This window comes from Zeus faber, assembly GCF_960531495.2.
Source record: "Zeus faber genome assembly, chromosome: 2".
NCBI classification, from domain to species: Eukaryota; Metazoa; Chordata; class Actinopteri; order Zeiformes; family Zeidae; genus Zeus; species Zeus faber.
The window spans coordinates 25,513,076-25,538,729 of record NC_137189.1 but is presented as its reverse complement, the minus strand read 5'-3'; the positions used below and the strand labels follow the sequence as shown (position 1 = coordinate 25,538,729).

Here is a 25,654-nt window from a genome sequence, read left to right as displayed (position 1 = left end):
GTGACAGAGATGTTTAAACAAAGATGAGGCGAGGAAAGGAGAAGAGAGGATGCCAGAGGAGGAGAGGATGGGAGAGGAGAGGAGAGCGACGAGGAGGAAGAGAATGGGAATGGAGCAATGAGAGAAGTGGAGGTGACAGAGATGTGACCAGGGAGGCAAACGTGATGTTCAGGTGTAATCATACTCACCTCGTTCACAGCAGAGATTACCGCATCCCTCCATCCCTCCACTTTCCCATCCCTCCATCCCTCCAACTCTGCATCCCTCCTTCACCTCTACCCCCTTTTCATCCCTCCACCTCCCCATCCCTCTATCACCTCCTCCCTCCATCCACCATTCATCCCTCCATCACCCCATCCCTCCAACTCCCCATCCCTCCTTCATCCCATCCCTCCAATACCCCATCTCTCCACCCTCCCATCATCCCTCCATCACCCCATCCCTCAACCTCCCTCGCCGTCTCATATCAGGATCTCACTGTTTGCCATTTCCAATTATCAAGGTGTGACAGTGCAGCTTCCTCCATTGTGTTTTGATATTGTTATTAGTGGTGAAGTTAACTATGAAGAAGAAGAAGAACTTGAGCAAAAACTAAAATACATTTACGATTTCTCTACCCTTCTCAAATAAACAGTAGTTTTATTAATTATCACTTATAAATGTATTTCCTGGTTTCTTTCTTGGTACTTCTGATGCGTCTTGGCATTTTGCTTCACTGTTGTACCACAGAAGAAGTACTAAGGGTTCTGAGAATTGTCAGAATTCTGACTTTATCCTCAAAACTATAATAAAATCTGTTATGAGAATCAAATCTGAATGGCAAGATTCCATTCTCAATATTAATCAATATTTTGAGAAAAGTCTATATTTTAGTGATTAAAGATGTAATACGACTGCAAGATTGAAATCAAATTTTCCAAAAAAATATCCCAAGGTACTGTAAACTATTGGTCGGCCCGGGGTCTCCTGGGTTGGCCTGGTACAAGTCCAAAGAGGGGGGCCTCCTTACCAGATGAAGCACCTCATCTGGCTTCTCTCAATGGAGGAGCAGCCTACTCTGAGGTCCTGCCAGATCACCGAAAGCCTCGCCCTCTATCTCCAAGGCTCCTCACCCTGAACTCCAAGGCTCCTCACCCCGATCTCCAAGGCTTCTCACCCCGATCTCCAAGGCTCCTCACCTAGATCTACAATGCTTGTCACCCCATATCTCCAAGACTCCTCGCCCTATATCTCCAAGGCTTCTTACCCCGATCTCCAAGGCTCCTTGCCCTCTATTTCCAAGGTTCGTTGCCCTATATCTCCAAGGCTCCTCATCCCGATCTGCAAGGCTTCTTGCCCTATATCTCCAAGAATCCGCACCCCGATTTGCAAGGCTCCTCAGCCTATATCTCCAAGGCTCCTCACCCCAATCTGCAAGGCTCTTTGTCGCCGATCTCCAAGGCTGTTTGCCCTATACCTCCAAGGCTCCTCAGCCTATATCTCCAAGGCTCCTCACCCTGAGTCTCCAAGTCTCTTTACGATTTATTTTCAATCTCCAACTCTCCTCGTCCCACTCTCCAAGGCTCCTCGACCTGTTTCTCCAAGGCTCCTTGCCCTATATCTCCAATCTCCAACGCTTCTCACCCCGATCTCCAAGGCTCCTCGACTCCAAGGTTTTTCACCCTATCTCCAAGGGTGAGCCCAGCAACCCTGCAGAGGTACCTCATTTGGTCTGCCTGGATCAGGGAATTTTGGTCATGACCCAATCCTTCTGACCAGGTGGGGGTTGAAACTAATTCCTCATTGATCTGTGGGAGTGTAAAAAGTGGCTCCGTAGTTCCAGGACCAGAACGGAAGAGGCCTGGAAGAGGATCTCCCAGGGAGGAGGAGCAGTGTGATCCCTCCATGGTTAGAACCGCTGTCAGCCAGTTCCCTGGTACTGTCACCATGTCAGCCATGACAGCCCTACAACATCCAGGACATTCAGACCTTCTGCCTGGACCCCCCCCCCCAACTCTGCATCCCTCCATCCACTCTTCATCCCTCCATCACCCCATCCCTCCAACTCCCCATCCCTCATTCACCCCATCCCTCCAATAACCCATCTCTCCACCCTCCCATCATCCCTCCATCACCCCATCACTCAACCTCCCTCCCTCCCTCGCCGTCTCATTTCAGGATCTCACTGTTTGCCATTTCCAATTATCAAGGTGTGACAGTGCAGCTTCCTCCATTGTGTTTTAATATTGTTATTAGTGTTGAAGTTAACTATGAAGAACTCAAGCAAAAACTAAAATTCATTTAAGATTTCTCTACCCTTCTCAAATAAACAGTGGTTTAATTAATTATCACTTATAAATGTATTCCCTGGTTTCTTTCTTGGTACTTCTGATGCGTCTTGGCATTTTGCTTCAGTGTTGTACCACAGAAGAAGTACTAAGGGTTCTGAGAATTGTCAGAATTCTGACTTTATCCTCAAAACTATAATAAAATCTGTTATGAGAATCAAATCTGAATGGCAAGATTCCATTCTCAATATAAATCAATATTTTGAGAAGAAAAGTCAAAATTTTAGTCATTAAAGATAGAGTACAACTGCAAGATTGAAATCATATTTTCCAAAAAAATAACCCAAGGTACTGTAAACTATTGGTCGGCCCCGGGTCTCCTGGGTTGGCCTGGTACAAGTCCAAAGAGGGGCCATCAAGGGGCCCTCGTACCAGATGAAGCACCTCATCTGGCTTCTCTCAATGGAGGAGCAGCCTACTCTGAGGTCCTGCCAGATCGCCGAAAGCCTCGCCCTCTCTCTCCAAGGCTCAACAACCCAAACTCCAATGCTCCTCACCCAGATATCCAAGGCTCCTTGCCCTGATCTCCAAGGCTCCTCCCCTCTATCTCCAAGTCTCCTCCCCCACGATCTCCAAGGCTTCTCACCCTATATCTCCAAGGCTTCTTATCCCAATCTGTAAGGCTCCTCCGCTTATATCTCCAAGGCTTCTCACCCGATCTCCAAGGCGCCTTGCGCTATATCTCCAAGGCTCCTCACCCCGATGTGCAAGGCTCCTTGCCCTATATCTCCAAGGCTCCTCACCCCGATCTGCAAGGCTTCTCACCCTGTATCTCCATGGCTCCTCGGCCTATATCTCCAAGGCTCCTCAATCTGATCTGCAAGGCTCCTCGCCGCCTATCGCCAAGGCCCTTTGCCCTATACCTCCAAGGCTCCTCAGCCCCACTCTCCAAGGCTCCTCACCGCGATCTGCAAGGCTTCTCACCCGATCTCCAAGGTGCCTTGCCCTATATCTCCAAGGCTCCTCACCCCGATCTGCAAGGCTCCTCGCCCCCTATCTTCAAGTCTCCTCACCCTGATCTGCAAGGCTCCTTGCCCCCTATCTTCAAGTCTCCTCACCCTGATCTGCAAGACTCCCAGCCCCCTATCTTCAAGTCTCCTCACCCTCTATCTCCAATCTCCAACGCTTCTCACCCCAATCTCCAAGGCTCCTCGACTCCAAGGTTCTTCACAGAGGAACCTCATTTGGTCTGCCTGGATCAGGGACCTGATTATTTTGGTCAAGACCCAATCCTTCGGACCAGGTGAGGTTTGGAACTAATTCCTCAAGGATCTGTGGGAGTGTAAAAAGTGGCTCCGTAGTTCTAGGACCAGAACGGAAGAGGCCTGGCAGAGGATTTCCCAGGCAGGAGGAGCAGTGTGATCCCTCCATGGTTAGAACCGCTGTCAGCCAGTTCCCTGGTACTGTCACCATGTCAGCCATGACAGCCCTACAACATCCAGGACATTCAGACCTTCTGCCTGGACCCCCCCCCCCCAACTCTGCATCCCTCCATCACCTCCTCCCTCCATCCACTCTTTATCCCTCCATCACCCCATCCCTCCAACTCCCCATCCCTCATTCACCCCATCCCTCCAATACCGCATATCTCCACCCTCCCATCATCCCTCCATCACCCCATCACTCAACCTCCCTCCCTCCCTCGCCGTCTCATTTCAGGATCTCACTGTTTGCCATTTCCAATTATCAAGGTGTGAGAGTACAGCTTCCTCCATTGTGTTTTGAAATTGTTATTAATGTTGAAGTTAACTATGAAGAACTGAAGAAAAAAACTCAAAAGAAAATGATTTCTCTTCCTTTCTGTCAGATTAACAGCAATTTAAATAATTATCACTTATAAATGTATTCCCTGGTTTATTTCTTGGTACTTCTGATGTGTCTTGGCATTTTGCTTCGGTGTTGTACCACAGGAGAAATACTAACGGTTCTGAGAATTGTCAGAATTCTGACTTTACCCTCAAAACTATAATAAAATCTGTTATGAGAATCAAATCTGAATGGCAAGATTCCATTCTCAAAATTAATTAATATTTTGAGGAGGAAAAGTCAAAAATGTAGTGATTAGAAGAACAAGAAGAAGAAGAATCTTTAATTATCACGCAACACACCACACTACAACACATGCACACACACACACACACACATGCTTTGGATGGTGGCCGGTGAAATGAGGCCTCTGCATTTAACCCATCCTGGCTTGTCCTTCCTCTGGGGGGGCAGCCAGGAGCAGTGGGCAGCATTCTACGACGCGCCCGGGGACCTGGTGACGAGTGTCCATCGCTGGTCAGACGATGATGGGTGCATGTTTTTGGTGGGGGTCCTTACTGACGTGAGGTGGAGGAAACCCCATGTGAGCACGGGGAGAACATGCAAACTCCACACAGAAAGGCTCCTATTTGGGAGATAGCCCGCCAGAGCACGGTGCCAACAGCGCCCCAGGCGGGAATCGAATCCAGGACCTTCTTGCTGTGAGGCAAAGATGATTAAAGATGGAGTTCGACTGCAAGATTGAAATCAAATTTACCAAAAAAAATAACCCAAGGTACTGTAAACTATGGGTCCGGCTGGGGTCTCCTGGGTTGGCCTGGTACAAGTCCTTCTCACGTCGCTCTCCAAGGCTCCTCACCCCAAACTCCAAGGCTCCTCACCCCGATCTCCAAGGCTCCTCACCCCGATCTCCAAGTCTCCTCATCCCGATCTCCAAGGGTCCTCCGTCTCCAGTGGACTTCCACTAAGGAGATGGGTTCTCACCCCACAGAACACTCGGGTTGAGGAGTTCCTCAAAGTGTTCCTTCCACCTCTGGAGAATATCCTCAGTCAAGGTCAAGTCCATCTCCATGGTTCACCACAAGTTCTTTGAGGGCTGAAGTCCTTCTCCTTCTTCATGGTTCACCAGAACGTCTTTGAGGCCCAAAGTCCTTTTCATGATCTTTCCAAACTTCTCCCATCTACCCAAAACTTTTGCTTCCACAATCTAGATATTCTGGTCTGCCGGTTCCTGTCCGTAAATACAGAGTCCCTTGTACTAACTAAACACTAAAGAATTCCACTTTGAGCTTGACTGCCTCCCTCACCGACAGAGGAGTTTGGTTCCAGATTCGATGCTGTGGGTGGAGGCAAGTCCTACAATGTCCAGTCAGTACCTCTCGCATGAGCTCCGCTTCCTTTCTAATCAGAGAGGCGACGTTCCACACAAGCTCCGCCTCCTTCCCCATCGGAGGGGTGACGTTCCACACAAGCTCCGCCTCCTTCCCCATCGGCGAGGTGACGTTCCACACAAGCTCCGCCTCCTTCCCCATCGGCGAGGCGACGTTCCACACAAGCTCCGCCTCCTTCCCCATCGGCGAGGTGACGTTCCACACAAGCTCCGCCTCCTTCCCCATCTGAGAGGTGATGTTCCACACAAGTTCCGGCTCCTTCCCCATCAGAGACGTGATGTTCCACACAAGCTCCGCCTCCTTCCCCATCGGCGAGGTGACGTTCCACACAAGCTCCGCCTCCTTCCCCATCGGCGAGGTGACGTTCCACACAAGCTCCGCCTCCTTCCCCATCTGAGAGGTGATGTTCCACACAAGTTCCGGCTCCTTCCCCATCAGAGACGTGATGTTCCACACAAGCTCCGCCTGTTTCCCTGTCATAGAGGTGACGTTCCACACAAGCTCCGCCTCCTTTCCCATCAGAGAGGCAACGTTCCAAACAAGCGCCACTTCCTTCCCCATCGGAGAGGTGACGTTGATCTAGTCATGGTCTTTTGGAATGGTTATTTGTGTGGTTCCTCAACTGAGGCCAACCTGCCATGAGTGGGCGCTAGATAGGAGTGGCCCAAGATCCACTGGGACACACAAATACACCACCACGTTAAGGTCATTATTCCAGTCCACGTGCGAAAAAAAAGGAATCTTATCTCAAATCTGTTGTAGTTATAATAGCTATAATTAGGTTATGAAACAACATATATTAACACAGTTCTGACTATTCTGCTCTCATAATTTACTCAGAATAATAGTCAAATAGTCAAATTCAGAGGTAAGAATTTAAAGTGAGATCTAATTTTCATGTAGCCCTAATAATAAAAAAAAGAAGACATAACGTTCGGTTCTTTAATCTCTGAATTTTCAGATTAATCTCATAGCTCATGTGACCCTAATCCTCCTTATCATTGTATAGAGAGAGATTTTTCCTTCTCAAAATGTTCTTTATTGGGGTTGAAAAACTACAACAAATTCCACCTTCCCAGGGAATGTGACCACACTGCCCCCTAGTGGACGCTCTGTGCACTGCAGGAAGGGCCGTCCAGATCCTGGGGGTCTTTAAGGAGCTGCCTCTCGAAAAATAAAGAAAATAAATTATGACAGTCTCATTTATTATTCCCTCGGCTCTGACCTGATATTCCAGAGATGCGACCCCATGTCCCGCTGACGACCGGACTTCCAGACACCCTCAATCACCTCATCCAAGCTGCTTTCCTTCCTCCGCACACTTTGTCACAGTTAATTTATCTGTTGTAATAGATCTGAATGACTTGGCTCAGCACCCGGAGAGGTCATTGGAACACATCTCCATACATCTCAGTGTGGTAATTAGATTGGGAGACGACATTCTGAGTGTTCCCAACCTGAGATTCATTATCCTCAGCTGAGTGGGAGATTAATTCACGATAAGTTCTCAGTGTTTTACTGCTCAGATCTGACAAATGAACCACATGAGAACACAGGGAAGTGCAAAGTACACTAATATTTAATAATATGGAAACGAAATCACAATAATGATCATAATAACAGTTTTGTTACACAGTGGGACAGTCAAAAAGACTGTGCTCGCAAAAGTAAGAAAAAATAGGAAAATATTAAAATGTAGAGCTAAATACATATTCAGATATACAATAATCCAATAATATTCACAGCAGAGAGCGATACGTGCAGCATAGAAGACATATAGTATAGAGTAGATGTAAGAAGATCTATAGATATGAATGAACACAATGCCATGTGACTAATAACGTTTCCAATCTAATCTGATCTGATCTATTCCAAAAAAAAAAAAAAAAGTTTATTAATAATAATAATAATAATAATAAAAATAATAATAATAATAATAATAATAATAATAAATATAGCTTCAGGTAGCAATACACGAGGTCCAGTATAGTCGTGTTGGGTGCGCACAGTTTTCCAGGTTCTCTGATACGCCGCACGATTTTCCAAGTTTACGTTGAACGCCACATGGGCTCCCACAGGTCTGTCGTCTCTCGGTTGTTGTCTTATTCCAGCAAAGTAATGTGGACCAAAGATTTAAGATATCAATCGAACAGATCTACTAACATCTACCAGGTTAGAAGCTACATAAATACACACGTAGATCAATAGTTTGGTAACGTCGAAACACTAGATTCCACGCCTCACGCTGGACACGGTCCAACTGGACATTCCCAATCGGAATCTGTTCATTTATAGTAAAGAATATGATGACGTGATGAAGCGTCTTACTGTGAATCTTACCTCGTTCATTTTAAAACAAGAAGTCTGACGTGCCAGTAAACCCAGAGCAACAGAATATTTGGGGTCAAAGTTGTGTGGTTTTTAAATAATATCTGCTCCGTATGTGGATCAATTTGGATTAAATTCGAACCACGAGATCCTTGTGACGACACCTCAACCGTTTTTGTGTGTTAATGCTGGTTGGTGTTCCAGATCATTTTAGGCTTCAAAATTCAGAGAATTTTCGCCCGAACAATAACAATAACAATAACAATAACAATAACAATAAGCCACGGGTTGGACCCCTAATAATCAATATCATTGTCATTTTCTTGTTGAAGCCTTTGCTGAGAGTAGGCTAATGCTGACTGGTTCAACTCCTACTAACAGTTATCCCGCTGCTCTGTGGAATCATGGGTCCTGATTGGTCGACGGCGGCGACCGGCAGTCACTTATTTCTGAATAATGACCACTGTTGACCACGCCAACAACTTCTCCTGGTTTCACGTCCCTCGTATCACCCTACTATATGGTAATGCTAACACTACCTAGTGACGCCATCTGGTGATGCTCCATAGGTACTACAATGGAAGCCTCATGTCCAGTTTAACGTTAATAACAGGAAATAGTTGATTATTATATAAAACTTTGGTTAATAAAGTCAAGACTTTATTGATATGTAGGAAAACAGTTCACTGTGTTGTTGTGACAAATTTTCTCAGTGGAAGCCTCTAAACTAGACGTACTAGTTATACAACTACTATAGACATACAAGTTAAAAAAAACATTCTCAGTGTATTATTTTATTCATCAGTCTGTTCAATGCAGGAGCATGTGCAGCCAGATGGTCATTATCACTAAATAACCTCCTTCAAAATGATACCAGACCTGGTCAACCTGTCGGTTATTTCGAGATAACGACCGTCTGGATGGATGGTATCTCTTACATATTACAGATCAGCATATTATACTAGTATATACTAGTTTATACCAGCCATTGACCGGCTCCAGGTCAGGGGACCGAACTTCCTTTATCCTCCAGCGTCCGAGCGTCTCGACCGATCAGGACGAAGAGCAGCCCGGACAGGAAGCAGAAGAAGATGGAGACGGGCGCCAACAGGAAGGAGGGACCGAGCTGGACGCTGAGCTGGAAGGAGGAGCATCCGGAGGAGAGCCGGGCGGAGGAGTAGAGCTCCAAGGTGCCGAGAACCTCAATCCATATCACGTACATGGAAGCTACGGCAAGGAGAGAGAGACCTGGAGAGAGGGAGACACGCTACATGGAAACCACGACGGAAGACTCACGTCCAGGAAACATTAATAACAGGAAATTGTTTATTATTATATTCAATTGTAATTATTGTGGTAAATTGTTGATTTTTGTAACTATTGTTCTCAGTGGAAGCTCTTAAACTACACATACCAGTTTTAAAATAATTTCTAATCAATATCAACTATCAATGCATGAATTTATTCAGTAGGGAGCCGCACATGAACCCGTACATATTCATGTCTTAACACTTACATACTTATTTCACACTTGAAAATTGTCAGATTTGAAAACGTTTTTTTTTTACCAGCTAACTGAACCGTGCCATGTGACATCAGAAAACACCCGCGCATCCATCCTCACCTCCAGAGAGCAGCAGAGCCCCGCCCGCTCTGTACAGCCTGCGACTGGCCAGTGGGGCGGCGCCCATGGTGGTGACGCCGCCGGTCACCACACCGACCACGCCCACAACAAGGAAGATGCTCCAGAACGTTCTGTAGACTGACACAATGGCAGAGTTAGTTACTGTATACAATCATTATGAGCGTTAATGGGAAGTGTCGTGAAATGATTCGTGAACCAACCAATGGCGGTGTCAGGTTCTGAGGGCTGGTCCGGGAGGTTTTGGGGGAGGGTCCGAGAGCTGATTGGCTGATAAACCGGAAATGGGAAGAGGAAGGTGGGCTTACAGAGCTTAGCAGGCGACTGATTGGCTGGAAGGAAGGAAGGAGGGGAAAAAAAAATTATAGTGCAACCATGCGGCCAAATGCAGGGACGTTGTTGACAGGCAACATTCTGACACAGGACCCGGCACAAGTGTTGAGAGGTGTTTGCAAAGTTGCTATCCATGCATCAGTGGACTAAATGGTTGCCGAATTCCAATTACTTTATACTGAGTGTGATCAACAGATTGATTGATAGATTTCCAAACAGACTCTGTGGTATAATGCACTGGTTGACAACGAGGCAATCAGACCACACAAGATGGCTCATATTGTCCCAAATCTTGCCGCCCGGGGCAAATGAGCTTTTTTGTGGAGCCCCGAGGCGTTTCTCTCCATTGAGGTTCTTACGGATCCAGAGGTTCCACACTGAGAATTCCTCAGCCCGAGCCTGGAGCGAGCAGCGCCAGAACAGACCCTGATGGAAGAACCGCTCCCTGTCCACAGCCTGGGAATCCAGGAGAAAGACGGTTACAGAAATGGGATTAGATTCGATTAACTTCTGCAGGGCCATTGCACTGCAGCAGCGACACGAAGGAAAATCCACCGAGTTTAAACGATCAGTTCAGCCCGGAACCTTTTTAAAATTTTTTTTTTTTTATGGCGTTTCTATCATTTCTAACTGTTTATACACAACCTGCTGGACACTTTACTGCTGAGAAACTTAGCACTTTGCTGCAGTTTCTCACTGGGCTTCGATGCAGTGCAATGGGGCAAACCATTCATTGAGAAAAATAACAAATATTTATACACATGAGAGTATACTGTGATGGCAGTTTTCTGTCTTTATCATGTTTTCAATAACAGTAATGTCACATTTTATTTGAAACCATTTTTTGTTATCACCGCGGTACAGCCAACGAGTCAGACGTTGCTACCACAGGTTGTTGGTACTGTAGGAAGCGACACACCTTCCTGTTTCTTGTCTCTTACTTCCTTTTACTAATCTCCAATGTTGAATGAAGCAGAGTCATTAAAACGCTGAAAACCTGATTAAATCCAGGGTTAGCGACCATTTATTTTAGGTATTTGATTGTCCCACTATAATGTCAGTTTCCCATTTTCTAAAAGGAAATTTTGAAGGCTGTTATAAGGTTTAAATGATTGCCCCCTTGCTGTCACAATTATTATACAGTATATTCACCTCATTATTTCAAATCTGAAATAATGACATCATGATGTGTTTCCGTCCAAATTCAAGTAATTTTGGAGCCAATTTCAGAAATGCCCCTGTAAAGTGAATTCAGTGATTTGTTTCTAAACACATGATACAAATCAGAAAGTCATTTTTGAAAACATGTGAAAATACTTGTAGAACTGAATTGTGACGTTAGACCGTTAAACTGTTTCTCGTAATTTTTTTGATCCCGATTTTTTTTTGGGCGGGGCTAAATCATGACCTGACGACGTAGAGCAGGCCCCTCCCCTAAAACGATATAATCACCAGGTTGGAATCAGAGCAGCTGGAGTAAACGGCGTAGTTTCATGATTTTGAAACCAAGTTTGGATGGATGGTTAATAAAACATAGTTCTTTGGTGTGACACTCGGAACACATTTGTTTTAGCTTTGCAGGGACTTTAAATAAAATGTGAATAATGTGAGTTTCCATCAGTTTTGTCAAGGAAAACTGAATCCCTGAAATGTATATTCCAATGTTAGTAGACAGTATTTCAGCAACAGGTACTGTAGACTTGTGTTATTGCAAGTTGTATTTGATGCCGCTAGTATACTTGCATCGAATGAACAAAGAATGACCAAAAAATTTTAATTGATCAAGTAATCATCAACCAAATGTCGTGACCTAGTTGGACTGCATTGAAGCCCAATGAGAAGCTGCAGCAGATTGGTAAGTTTCCCCAACTGTAAAGTGTTCGGCGGGTTGTGTATGAACAGTTAGAACCAATGGAAGCAACATTTTAGCAAGACCTGGGTTGGAAAATGGAGAACTGATTGTTTAACCCCGAGCTTACATGAGACCTACATTCACAGCAAGGTGAATACCTTCCCTCCGTCCGGGCGTCCGGCCGGGCTGCAGGACTCGGAGCCCAGCAGCCAGAACTCCGTGCCGCCGGAGCCCAGCATGCTGAGGACGCCCACCGCCTCGAAGAACGCTGCCAGGAACAGCAGCAGCTTCCGCCGCTCGCCACCGGACATGTCCGCCATCGCTCAGGGCTTTGAACAGTTGACCGCCTGGTTTTGATGGCTTTCCACAGCGGGCTGGTTCTTCTAGAGTTTAAGATGCTCAACTGTTTTTGGTCTTTCTCCAGGTGGACGGAATAAAGCAGATAAACTTCAGCTTGGATATTCAAATAACTTTTAAAACCAGTGGTGGAAAGTTAATTAAGAACAGTTTTAAAGAATCTGTACTTAGTGCAGGAATAATTATTTCTTATTTTAGTAGAATTATTTTACCTGGCTACATTTCAAATATCCATCCTTTTTACTCTACATACTTTCAAATATCTATACTATTCTAACAAGCTTTTCTGGCAGCATTACTTTAAAAACAAAAACAAAGCAAAAAGGATTATGGGATACATCAGAAGTATATCCAGTGCGATTTTATTGTAAATTGTAATCAGGATCTGCATGAGCATCATCTGCAACGAAATAAAAGGTTCAGTAATACTTTATGAAGTATATTAGGCTCTGTTGTATCTGGGTACCGAATATGATAAGTAGTGTACTTTTACTACGACTAATATGGGATCAAAACAGTCTCATAAACATTGACAAACAAATGTCAAGTTTGTAACTTGTAAAACGCAATGCACAAATAAATGCAGAGTAGTTTTGAGACCGTTTTACTGCGATGTGTGTAGCACAACAAAAATTCACAAGTCCAGGGAAAACCCAGTGCTTTCATACAGATGATGTACGTACAGATGATGATATACAAGTTGTAAATTAGAAGCACAGATACAGGTACAAATCACTCGGAATTTATTTGTGCATTGTGTTTTACGAGACACGAGTCAAATGACATTTTACGAGTCCTAGCTCCCTGCATTCGTGGATTTGCACGATAGAACAGAATCAAAATAATCCACATGGATAGGTGCAAATACATTTCCATTTAGGAATGCTAAGTGTACATACAGATTATGATATACAAGTTGTAAATTAGAGGCACAGATACAGATCTACAGATACAAATCACTCTGCACTTATTTGTGCATTGCGTTTTACGAGTTACAAACTTGACATTTGTTTGTGAATGCTTATGAGACTGTTTTAATCCCCTAGACTAAGTTCATTTAAAGTCCCTATAAAGCAACAATAAACAGGTGTTCTGAGTTAGTCACACTACAGAAAAATGGGTTATTCAACACCCTGCCAAATGTTAATGATTTTAAAAAAATCAAGAACACAAAATTATGTTTTGAAATTATTAATAAAAAAAAAAAAAAAAAAAAAAAAAGGCAGTTCCCTTTGCTCTGAGACGCTGGAGCGTGTCAGCTGAAGATGCTGAAACTGCGCTCAACCGCGGGAGAGGTGCAGCCTCTCAAGTGTAAATACCACTAATCCAACCCATACAGTACATATACAAATCCAAAATCAGAAAACCATTAACAGGCTGTTTTTCTTTATTTTGATTTTGTTCTGAAGTTAAAAATGGAACATGAGAAAATTAGATATTTGTTGCGGGGAGAGTGGTGACTCCCCCAGCTCCGTGCGCTCCTGGGGAGCGGCACCCTGCTCCTCGGGCTCGTAGGAGCCTGGACAATAACAAACTGCCCAGGAGCGCATGGCGCTGGCATTTGCTGGACGAGGGCGCCACGGCTAGATAGCAAACTATTGTAGGCTGTAGTAACTTGCGATTGAGCGAAAGAACCACTTACGTTAATGCACTTTACTCATAGTGTAAAAGGTCTGAGTACTTCTTTCACCACTCTATAACAATAATAAACATCTAATCCTCTTTTTATTAGTTGGTCACTTACTTTCACCAAAGGAGGGAGATAACTGCCCCGACTGCACGCTGTCCAAGGAAAACCCTCTTTCTAAGCTGAGCAGACGTGCTCATGCAGTGGTCCGATGGAAATACAGCGCCGCGTCACACTGGGTTAGGGTTACTGAGTCCTGGAGCACAGAAATAGCAGTGTAGCGTCCAGCTATCTTTAGAGAAGTTTTACACAGAATCACAATGTAGAACCAACTAGTATTCCAACAAAACCAAATCTGCACAGGGAACAGAACCCCTAAACCTGCAGTGTTGGTGCCTTGCCCTCAGGAATTGAACCGCTAACCCTGCCATGCTTTATGAAAATACTTGACAGTCACAGTAGTAGAAACATCTCCTCGGCCTTTATTGGAATGCCAGCATTGAAATCCACATTTGGTACAGTACGAGGTTATCCAGTATAACTTACAGTAGGTTATCCTGGCTAACAATACAGTAGGTTGTTGAGCATAATGTACCCCAAGTATATATAAGTCCAGTATAACTTACAGTAGGATAACCTGTATAACTTACACCAAGTTATCCAGTATAACCTACAGTTGGTTAACCAGTAGAACTTAGACCAAGTTATCCAGTATAACCTACAGTTGGTTAACCAGTATAACTTACACCAAGTTATTCAGTATAATGTACAGAAAGTTATCCAACATAACATACAGTAAGTTATCCAGTATAACGTACAGTAGGTTAATTAGTATACCATACACTAAGTTATCCAGTATAACATACACTAAGTTATCCAGTATAAAGTACAGTACATGGTTATCGAGGCAACAGTGATGGTCCTACAACAGTCATTCAAAACAGAACGTACGTACGTATATATATATATATATATATATATATATATATATTCAGGATTTTTACTCCCCAGAATAACATGTGTGTTTAACAGATTATAATAATTATACATAAAGGAAAATGGCGACAAAGCGCTGAAATTAAGAAAAATTAAAACAGAAGACAATGTGAATATGAATTACACAGTTCTGTTTTGACGGGGGGGGGGGCGTTATTGTGTTACAGATCATCTGAAGGGGAATATTTGGGCTTACTTATCGTCGCCTGAAACCATTTTAAAAGAAATATTTCCCCCCGATGCTTTGTGGAATAGTACAAGAAGAAAGATAAATTGCCCCCAAGCCCCAGATCTGTAAACAGAAAACTGTAAAACAAGAGTAATTACCAAATTATTTCATTAATAAGCAAAGTTAGACCTTGTGAATGTCACGCCCCCAAAAATCCACTTGAACTGTCTCAAAAAAACAGTCAAACACCAACGGTGTTCTGAGAAGTGGAGTCACTCCCCACACCAAGTTTTGATTCATCCTTTAGAGAATTTGGCAGAAACCACAAACCAAACAGTACACGGCGACATAGTACAGTTACTGTATAAAGTAATTTTTCAGATCGAGATCAGATTCAAACCCTGTGAGCAGAAAAAAAATTACAATAATCATCAGGCACATAGAAATTAACGCTCATTCGTTTTTGTTTTTTTTTTGTTTGTTTTTTTTCCCCCCCATTTTCTGGTTTCCAATCACCTCGTCTTAAAGGGAAGCTCCAGTTTTATGAGAAAATTTCCCAGGAGCTAGACTAGTTCATCCCATCTGCAGCCTTATGTTGAGCTGCTGTGTTGAGCACGCACCCGCTTCTCTGAATAGATTAGACGCCAATTTCCCCCCCAAAAAAACTGGAGTTTCCCTTTGAACTGGGTGCAGTAAACCTTTGAGGGGAGGTCGCCTCTTCTCCGTTTCTTTTCTATAAACCGCTGTGTTGGTTTTGGTCCTCGATCTCTTTGACGGAGCTTCCCTGCGGAGGTTCGTCGCTCCGGCGCATCCGTCTTGTGGTGGTCGGGTGGAGCTCCGCCCCTCATATCTCATGGCACTGCCCCCCCGCCCCCCACTACGACATAACGCCAAACACGGGGTTGTGGCGGCAGATGCTCGGCCCGATCTCCTCATAGTCCTTCTTGGTGTGGCACACTTGGTAAAACTCCGGCTGACAAATTCAGAGACAGACACATTTTAGGTGACAATTAATTGTCAATTAATAATAAATAATAAATAAAATAATAATAATACTACATTTTCGTATTAACTAATGTGAGGATTATTGTGAGAATTTTTTGAGAATTGCTTGGAGTAGTGCAAGATTTGAGACTAATAATTTAATAGAACTAACGATTGAAGATCATTCGCTGAGGAATGACCACCTTCATTCAAGCTCTAAACTGAGTTTTAAATTCAAGTTTCACGTGTTTATTAAATGCATTCAGCTTTTTTCGTAATGGCCCTAAATGGCTCCTACGTTAGTTCTAGTACTTTGGTGGGAAAGTGACTAAAGTGTTTTCGATCAAGAAATAAAAAGGCCCTTTATTAAAGCAAAGAAGCTAAAAGGGGTAGAAATAAAAAGCTAAAGCCAGACAAAATGCTTCCTGACATACAGAACGCTTCACACAATTTTTGAAGGATTAAATCAATTATTTCTTGCATTGACGCAGCAAGTCCCCTCGTAATCTTTCACATTTTGGACTTTGGTCAACTATTTTCTACTTTCTTTTCCTTTATTTTGCATGGGCCCATTATTCGGAATGTATAAAAGCAGTCAATCCTCAGGTGTATAAGTGGATACTCACGGTAGAAGCCAGCATGGAGCCTCCAAACCAGACGGCGTAACGCTGCATGTGGTGCGTGATCACCTGCACGTCGATGGGCTTCGGCTGAAAACACCAGGACGCCACTTTGTTACTGTACGCCGAGACCTCTAAACGATCTCGAGCATCGTCCATGTTCTAATTACTCCCTCCGTCCTCTCTCACCTTGAGCTTTCCTCCGCTCAGCTCCTCGCTGATCTTCAGCCGTCCGTCCACCGTCCTCTTCAGGTCTCTCTGCAGGCGGCGGCCAAAGTCCCTGAACATGGTGGAGCCTCCGGACAGAACCACGTTCTGAGGCCACACGGGGAGGGAGGGAGGGAGAGTCCATTATCTAGCAGTCACACCTTTCCATACTCATTGCCAATCAGTAGTCATTGATTACTTTTTCATTTGAATTTGGATTTTCTGAAAATCCCCTAAAACTCTGAAATTGCTGAATAAGTGGAAAATGGCTGCGGGACTTCATCAATTCAGAAAGTGAAACAATAGAATTTTATCCGAGTAAAACACCTAACTTTTTTTTTTTTTTAACCTAGCACTAATTTAGACAGTAATTTGGACAGTCGATTGGAATTCAACAATTGTCTCCAAAAAAAAAAAAAAAAGAAAGAAAAAAAAGAAAGAAAAGGCAACAAGAGTAAAACTGGGCTGACCTTGTAGAGCGGGCGTCGGACGTCGATGGGGCAGTGCTGGATCACCTCGTCCACCACCTCCGAGATTGGCTGCGTGAAGTCTGGGTTGGCGAACTGAGGTGGAGCAGAGCAGAACCAGCGGGTTTCTAAACAGGACACGTCTGAGGGATTCTAAGTCGGGCCGGATCAAAGTAATAATGAACCGATACCCTGAAACGATGAAATTCTATTGTTTAAATTGTTCTTAATAGCCAGCCCTACTGCCACATCAGATACAACTAAATCTTCAAGAGGGCGTTTCGAGAGGTTTCTGGGGAAAACGATTGGATTTAGGGTCAAAATTGCTTCAATTTCTTAAAGCCATAGTCTTAAGGCAAATATTTACAATTTACAAATACAGTTTTAGGGACAGAAGATAATCTTTAAATTGATCCAAGGAAATGTTTCAAAAGACACGTCATCAATAGAATTCACGTTTTTAATGAATATACAATAAACCAAAAACAAACTTCACAAGCAACAATATACAACCAACCTATTATTTTTTGGGGTTTATTGTACTGTTAAATGAGTTGACTTTTCTGAAGGTGGGACCCTCAGGACTCAAAATCATCTGAAATCTGTCTAAAATTGCTTTTGAAGCGACAAACAAGCCGATCGCATTCGGCCCCGAGTCCGAGATGGGTCTTGGCGCCGTCTTTGGCACAAACTCAAACCCTTACGATGAGGAAAGTAAATGAGTTAAATCTAAGGCTGATCTGTGTATAAAGTGAGAGTAAGGAACCTCAGGGTGGAAGAAGATCTCCGGCCCCAGGAACCGCTCGTAGCCCACGTCTATGGTGAACTCCTTCTTGCTGATGGCGTTGAGGCCGGTGTACTGCTTGATCCACTTGGAGCCGTCGCTGTCGTACTTACTGAACTCCTTCACCAGGTCCGGGCACACGTAGCTGAAACGCTCCTGAAATAGAGAATAACAACAATAAGAATAATATAGCGCAAGCTTCAGTGTGTTCTGGAGCCCCAACATCAATTCAAATTCGAGACAATTGAATTACTTTTAAAGGTTTAATATTCATACAAGTTTTATTTGAGAAATTTGTATATCCTACACTGACTTCTAGTGGTCACACTGAGAACCGCACGGTAAATAAAAATAGCCCCAAGCAAACGCAGGGTTCCCAGCGTCTCCAAGAAATAATTTTCCAGGACTTTTCATGACCCGCACATGTACTGTATTTATATTAACACTCTGTCAGCTAAACATGGTGACGGCGTGACAAAAAAACCTCACAGGTTTTTTGTTTATCTTACGTCTTGTGAGGGGAGACATGGTAGAGGCGGTTACAAATTGCAATATCTTGAGATATTTTTGATGTGGACAAAGGAGATTCCTTTTTGATTTGGCGTGAGGAAGAACCCAGAAGGTGGTGTTGGGTTTGGGGCGGAGCTGACCTTCACAGCCTTGGCGGTCTCCAGGGACTGCTCCGGGGGGATGCCCACCTCCCGCTCCCTCAGCAGCTGCTGGATGAAGTAGGTGATGTCCCGCCCGGCGATGGGGATGTGCTTGATGCAGCTGCCGATCACGTAGCCTTCCGCCTGCAGGGGGCGCTGCGTTACTACGATTGGTAGGATATTCATCTTTTCTTCTTTTTACCTCCATGTACTTGTCCTGTCCGTCTAGCCATCAAGTGACTGAGGTGTAGGTCTAGAAACTATCTAATGTCTCTATTTCTACACTTCTGTCCAAATATCATCACCTCATAATATTGTGATGATTATGATCATCAAATCTGGATATAAATTGTATTTATTTGTATACAGTGCTGTGCATTCAAAAAGAAAGGAATAGTTTTTTTGTATGAAAGATAAGAAATATGTTTTCAGCCAAGTTCAGAAATAACCACTGTGAGCCCTGCATCTACTCATCACATATCTATACTTGTATTTTACTTTATATACACATCTCTATATCTTGCTCTATACAAACATATCTCCATTTATATTATAGAGATTTTTTTTTTAACCTCACCACTGGGATGACGTGCGTGACTCCGTCCCCGCTGTCGATGACTGTCCCAGTCAGCGTGCGCTCCCCGATTTGCCGAGACGTCCAGGAGGCGGCCAGGGCCAGGACGGCCTGGGGGGACAGGACGGAAGGACTGTTTAATCACACCAGATCAACAGCCCACGCGCCAGCGTCCCCCTGTGTTCAGGGACTCACCTGCACAGCGATGTAGAGGCCCGGTACGTTGAAGGACTCGAACATGATCTCTGCCGTGTACTCCCTGTTCTCCGGAGTGTTGAGAGGAGGTTCTGTCTGAGAGAGAGGAACCAGGAAACACCACCACGTGTACATGAAGCAACGCTCAAGTTTAAGGTGATTTCTTTGGCTGGGGACCCCCTGGGAGGACGTCCTGGGAGTCCCCTGACCCCCGGGTTGAGAATCATTGCTCTAGAGGACACTGAGATATAAATCAGATGCTAACTTGTGAGGCAAGAGAAATAAAAAAAAAATAATAAACATCAAATGACAACAGACAAAATCTGATATTACGTCGTTAGAGGAGGGTCTAAGTTCAAGGCAGGGAGGACCCGAGGATTAATCAAAGGAAATGTAGGGGATCTGCGGCAAAAAAAAAGTATTCTTCTTTTTTTTTTTTTTTTTTAAACAGATTTCAATGTATTGTTTTCGACACAGAACATACAGTGGGGCAAAAAAGTATTTAGTCAGCCACCAATTGTGCAAGTTCTCCCACTTAAAAAGATGAGAGAGGCCTGTTATTTTCATCATAGGTACACTTCGACTATGAGAGACAGAATGGGGGGAAAGAATCCAGGAAATCACATCGTAGGATTTTTAATGAATTAATTGGTAAATTCCTCGGTAAAATAAGTATTTGGTCACCTACAAACAAGCAAGATTTCTGGCTTTCACAGACCTGTAACTTTTTCTTTAAGAGGCTCCTCTGTCCTCCACTCGTTACCTGTATTAATGGCACCTGTTTGAACTCCTTATCAGTATAAAAGACACCTGTCCACAACCTCAAACAGTCACACTCCAAACTCCACTATGGCCAAGACCAAAGAGCTGTCAAAGGACACCAGAAACAAAATTGTAGACCTGCACCAGGCTGGGAAGACTGAATCTGCAATAGGTCAGCAGCTTGTTGTGAAGAAATCAACTGTGGGAGCAATTATTAGAAAATGGAAGACATACAAGACCACTGATAATCTCCCTCGATCTGGGGCTCCACGCAAGATCTCACCCCGTGGGGTCAAAATGATCACAAGAACGGTGAGCAAACATCCCAGAACCACACGGGGGGACCTAGTGAATGACCTGCAGAGAGCTGGGACCAAAGTAACAAAGGCTACCATCAGTAACACACTACGCCGCCAGGGACTCAAATCCTGCAGTGCCAGACGTGTCCCCCTGCTTAAGCCAGTACATGTCCAGGCCCGTCTGAAGTTTGCTAGAGAGCATTTGGATGATCCAGAAGAGGATTGGGAGAATGTCATATGGTCAGATGAAACCAAAATAGAACTTTTTGGTAAAAACTCAACTTGTCGTGTTTGGAGGAGAAAGAAAGCTGAGTTGCATCCAAAGAACACCATACCTACTGTGAAGCATGGGGGTGGAAACATCATGCTTTGGGGCTGGTTTTCTGCAAAGGGACCAGGACGACTGATTCGTGTAAAGGAAAGAAGGAATGGGGCCATGTATCGTGAGATTTTGAGTGAAAACCTCCTTCCATCAGCAAGGGCATTGAAGATGAAACGTGGCTGGGTCTTTCAGCATGACAATGATCCCAAACACACCGCCCGGGCAACAAAGGAGTGGCTTCGTAAGAAGCATTTCAAGATCCTGGAGTGGCCTAGCTAGTCTCCAGATCTCAACTTTATAGAAAATCTTTGGAGGGAGTTGAAAGTCCGTGTTGCCCAGCGACAGCCCCAAAACATCACTGCTCCAGAGGAGATCTGCATGGAGGGATGGGCCAAAATACCAGCAACAGTGTGTGAAAACCTTGTGAAGACTTACAGAAAACGTTTGACCTCTGTCATTGCAAACAAAGGGTATATAACAAAGTATTGAGATGAACTTTTGTTATTGACCAAATACTTATTTCCACCATAATTTGCAAATAAATTCTTTAAAAATCTGACAATGTGATTTTCTGGATTTTTTTTTCTCATTTTGTCTCTCATAGTTGAGGTGAACCTATGATGAAAATTACAGGCCTCTCTCATCTTTTTAAGTGGGAGAACTTGCGCAATTGGTGGCTGACTAAATACTTTTTTGCCCCACTGTACATATTTACTTAACTCCACTAATGATGGTGAGTTATGAGATCTCTCCACTTTTTTTCTCGGTTTAAGTTAAATGTTAACCACATGGTAGTATTTTAGGCAGATAAAGTACGTGCACTGTTTTTGCGTGGACCGTACCAACAGGAAGTAGTGATCTTCAGGCTCCGCCCGCAGGTACTTGAAGATGATCTGCTCCATGTAGCGCTCCATCAGGTCCCAGTCCTCCACAATGCCATGACGGATTGGCCACTGGGGGAAAACAAAAGGAAACAGAAACATGTTTTTGAAAATAATTTAGGCCCAGAATTCATCCATGATATCTGTGTTCTATTATGATATATATATATATATATATATATATAAAAATTCATTCCTACATTTATCATATACAGTAATATTCACCAACTATTTTTATTTTTAAAAAACTAAGTAGCTGGCAGCAACCCACAACTCAAAATAACCGACAAGGTGACTAGGTCTTGTATCTCTCTAAAGGAGGTTATTTAGTGATAACTAGAGATGGGACCAGACCAGTCCAATACAATATCGGTATCAGGCGCCGATACTGACGTCGTTCACTCATCGGATATAGGACTGAAGTAGCCAATCCACACACCGATCCAAATTCCATTCCATAGCATGCGCTGGACCATGAAAACAGGATTTATTTCGCTAATTTAAGAGAATTCAACCCAGCTCAATGTACCAATAGGAAGTGGCAGTTGGAGTTTCACTGTGTTCACAAGTGAGTGCGCCTTTGACCAGAATGTCCAGTAATTCCACATATGTGGCGATGAAAGTGGAAAGTAAACCCCGACTATCACCGATGGAATGTCATCTAGTCTTCCGCCCGGCACGGTCCGCGGGGCACCCAACACCGGGCCGTGAGAACGCGGGCGGGATTTGCGATCGGTTCAACAGCGGAGCAGCAGCAGGAAACGAAGTAAATTAAATACATCTACAGTTTTTATTTACTTTGTTTGAAGAAAAGATCGCTCTGATCTAGAGCTGCAGTCAGCATCGGTATTGGCATATATGTATGGGAATTGGATCATTACTGAAAAACAGTGGATCGGTGCATCTCTAGTGATAACAACCGTCCGGCTTAGTCTTTCATTGTAGTTTCTATGAAATGCCACAAATCGTTGTGTCATAATTCGGAAAGAACTAGCTTCTGATTTCCACAAAGCTGTATATAAAACATATTTATGCTACTTGTCAATCAGACAGACAGGATCGATTTTCTATTCCTGGTACATCTTTAATTTAGGATAGTGAAATAAAATAAGGCTAAAGTATGAGAAATGACAAAAGTCCTGAAGGTCATTTTTTGTATTCACAAAGAGCAGTGCAGCAGTGGTGGACTTTGAGATAGACTGTATTAAGTGGTGATATAAATGTGCCCCCCTCCCACCTTGGTGGAGTAGGAAGGTTTCTCGATGGCTTCGTCCCCGATGAAGAAGTCCAGGTCGTCCACGCCCTTCACCATCCTGCGCTGGGACTGGTCACCCACCTTCGCCGACTCTTTGATGGCAATACCTGAGGACGGTGAAACACGCCGAGCGTCAGGATGCCGCCTCAGACCATTGACCAAGATTTAAAGATGTACTGAGTTACAGAGATTTCAGCCAAAGGCAACACAGACAAAATATATGGAAATCAGGGTTAGTTTTGGCATTAAAATGAAATTCAAGGACTCAAGTGCTTTTTTAAGTACAAGTTCTTCATTTTCAAGGAAAATAATTATTAATTAAAATATAACCTTATAATCTCATTGTCTATTATTTATATTAGTATATTCATACATCTATTATTAATGTCATTGTTATCTACTATTAGAAGTGTCTATTTCCAACCATGCTGGATTTAATGTACAATTCCTTGGCATCATCTATGTCAAAAGTTTTATTACGTTACGATTTGAATAACAAAACCAGGGGGTACTTAAGCACAGAATGACCTATTTTCAAGGTATTCCAGTACCTACATCTCTGAGGATGAAATTCAAGCACTTCAAGGACCTAGAAAACAGCCCTGAAGCTACCTCAGAACTCTCAAAACGCACACAATCGAGCGGCGGTCACCCAGCTTCAAAGTACTCACATGAAGGAATAATAAACTGTGGTTCTGAGTTCCCTGCATAGCCGATCTTTGTGTATCTGCAGGGGAAACAGGGGAATTACAAGCGCTTTCATAGGAAAACACAATTTCACTTTGTGCCACTTTAAATATTATTAATGGGACAAAACTTCCAGTCAAAACAAATTGTCAAAGGCGCGTTAAGACAGATCAGAATTATAAAAGGATATTGAACAATATATATGGAAATATAGTCAATTTCCTATGTACATATATGCCGTTTTTACCTTTACCCACATATGGCTTTTATTTTGTATATATTGTATATATTTTATTCAATTTTCGGTTAACTTTGGTAAAAAAAGAAAAAAGTATGCTCCCAATGTTAATAATATTAAAATAAAATAAAAAAAATATGAATTGGGAAAAAAAAAAAAAAAAAAAAGAGAGAATAAACGTTGTGTGTGTTCTAACAAATAAATAAATACAAACATATACATTCTATTACAAATATTCCACGAATTCTATTCTGCTGAGAAACCTTGTTTCGGGTCCAGGAAGTAACTTGGATTCCTGCCCAGATCACGCCGACACTGTTCAGTTATGATATTACAAACATCGAGGTCAAACATTAACTTCCACAACGAGCGATGCAACATTTTGTTGGATGACTTGAGTTCAATGACTCCGTGGAGCCAGGGTGAGCCCCGCTGCCAGGTTGACAGCCGCTGCCCGTGTCAATGGGTGCTAGGCCAACGCTGTTAGCCCTGACTCACCCGGTGCCGCAGTCCACCACACAGGCCGGTAACCGACCCGCCATGCTCCCTTTTCACCTCAACACGCGGAGGAATAAACCGATTGTCCGTGAAGAAGCGGAATATTTCAGCAAATCATTCGGTCAAACGAGCTAAAGGCTGAATGGACACTAAGCAGAGGGAGTGACACTTCCGGGTTCTATTCTTCCTCTGCTGTGTGGCGGAACTTTCCGCCACCTAGTGGCCGGAGGCTGCACTCACAGTGTGGGAATTGGGTTTTATTAAATAAAGACTCGCACCCCTCCGCCCCGCAGTTTCAGTCGCAATTACCAAGAGTACACCGGCTTCTCTCGGGGCTGGGGCTGGGGGGGGGGTCTTCTGTGGCTGCAGGGCAGGGTGCTTGGGGCTTTCCTGCGGCCGTGTCCTGTACGGCTGCGGTACTCAGGGGTGGCCGCGGGGCCTTTTCCGCTGCTACGATATAATACCAACCTTATACACCAGAACCAATTGGGACAAGTCCTGTGCACCCACTGGTGGACACACACACGCACGCACGCACGCACGCACGCACGCACGCACGCACGCACGCACACACACACACACACACACACACACACACACACACACACACACACACACACACACACACACACACACACACACCAACTCACCCCCAAACACCCTCCTGATTAAATCCTTCTCCTTTCCTCCCTTATTTACAGCCATTGCTATCACAGGAAGAGGCCACATGCCCAATTGTACTGGACCTAATTAACTCTGTTTCGTTGACACATGATGTCGTCCGATGTTTCCATGTTTACGTTTTTCTATGTACATGTTGTTCTTTGGTTCTATGTTTATTTGTGTCGCCTGTGGTGATTCTCCCCCTCTTGGAGTAGTAATGATGATAAGTTGTTTAAAGACCAAAACATGGTAAGATCGTTCTCCAAAGAGGGGGATAAGTGGTGGTTTTGTGTCAAAAACAGGTTTTGTGGAACCCCAGGTCGTCCACAGGACAGAGTTATTGCAGCAGTTCTTGATGGTTAAAGAATGAATAAAGAGTTGCATTGCAGGTTGAAAAGTTGAGCTCCACTTGCAGACAAACTCTGTCCTAGATGCAATGGCACGAATACTCAGTGTTGTATGCTCAGCATGCTGACAGCACAGGTTAAATATATATATACACACACACACACACACACACACACACACACACACACACACACACACACACACACACACACACACACACACACACACACATATTTCATTTTCTCATTTTCGTACCTGAGCTGCTTGAGGGTGACAGTCAGTATGAAGCAATAAAATATAAACTTTTTCTCTACTACATTTCAAATTTCTATACTTAGAAATCTAATTTACAACATAGTCATGATAAAAAAAAATGAGGATTCATATTAGTGTGTGAAAAAAGGCACAGTGTTACTTCATAATGCATTATA

General features: G+C 43.7%; 2 protein-coding genes across 2 annotated transcripts; both read right to left on the bottom strand.

Moving 5' to 3' along the window:
• Nucleotides 1-7,365: 7,365 nt before the first annotated feature.
• On the bottom strand, nt 7,366-13,806 carry LOC307244576 (transmembrane protein 182-like). The gene is made up of 6 exons (XM_080019810.1): nt 13,742-13,806; nt 11,799-12,058; nt 10,148-10,244; nt 9,659-9,787; nt 9,438-9,575; nt 7,366-9,061 (listed from the first exon to the last, which is right to left on the bottom strand). Exons 2-6 carry the CDS (start codon nt 11,958-11,960, stop codon nt 8,817-8,819), a joined length of 771 nt encoding a protein of 256 aa, XP_079875936.1. The 5' UTR covers nt 11,961-12,058; nt 13,742-13,806; the 3' UTR covers nt 7,366-8,816.
• A 280-nt stretch (nt 13,807-14,086) lies between these two features.
• LOC307244107 (actin-related protein 3-like) lies at nt 14,087-24,343 on the bottom strand. The gene is made up of 12 exons (XM_080019148.1): nt 24,213-24,343; nt 23,461-23,516; nt 22,772-22,896; nt 21,496-21,606; nt 19,271-19,366; nt 19,079-19,186; nt 18,502-18,645; nt 17,834-18,007; nt 17,071-17,163; nt 16,583-16,708; nt 16,400-16,483; nt 14,087-15,762 (listed from the first exon to the last, which is right to left on the bottom strand). The coding sequence occupies exons 1-12, from the start codon at nt 24,254-24,256 to the stop codon at nt 15,667-15,669; spliced, it is 1,257 nt and encodes a 418-aa protein (XP_079875274.1). The 5' UTR covers nt 24,257-24,343; the 3' UTR covers nt 14,087-15,666.
• Nucleotides 24,344-25,654: the final 1,311 nt, after the last annotated feature.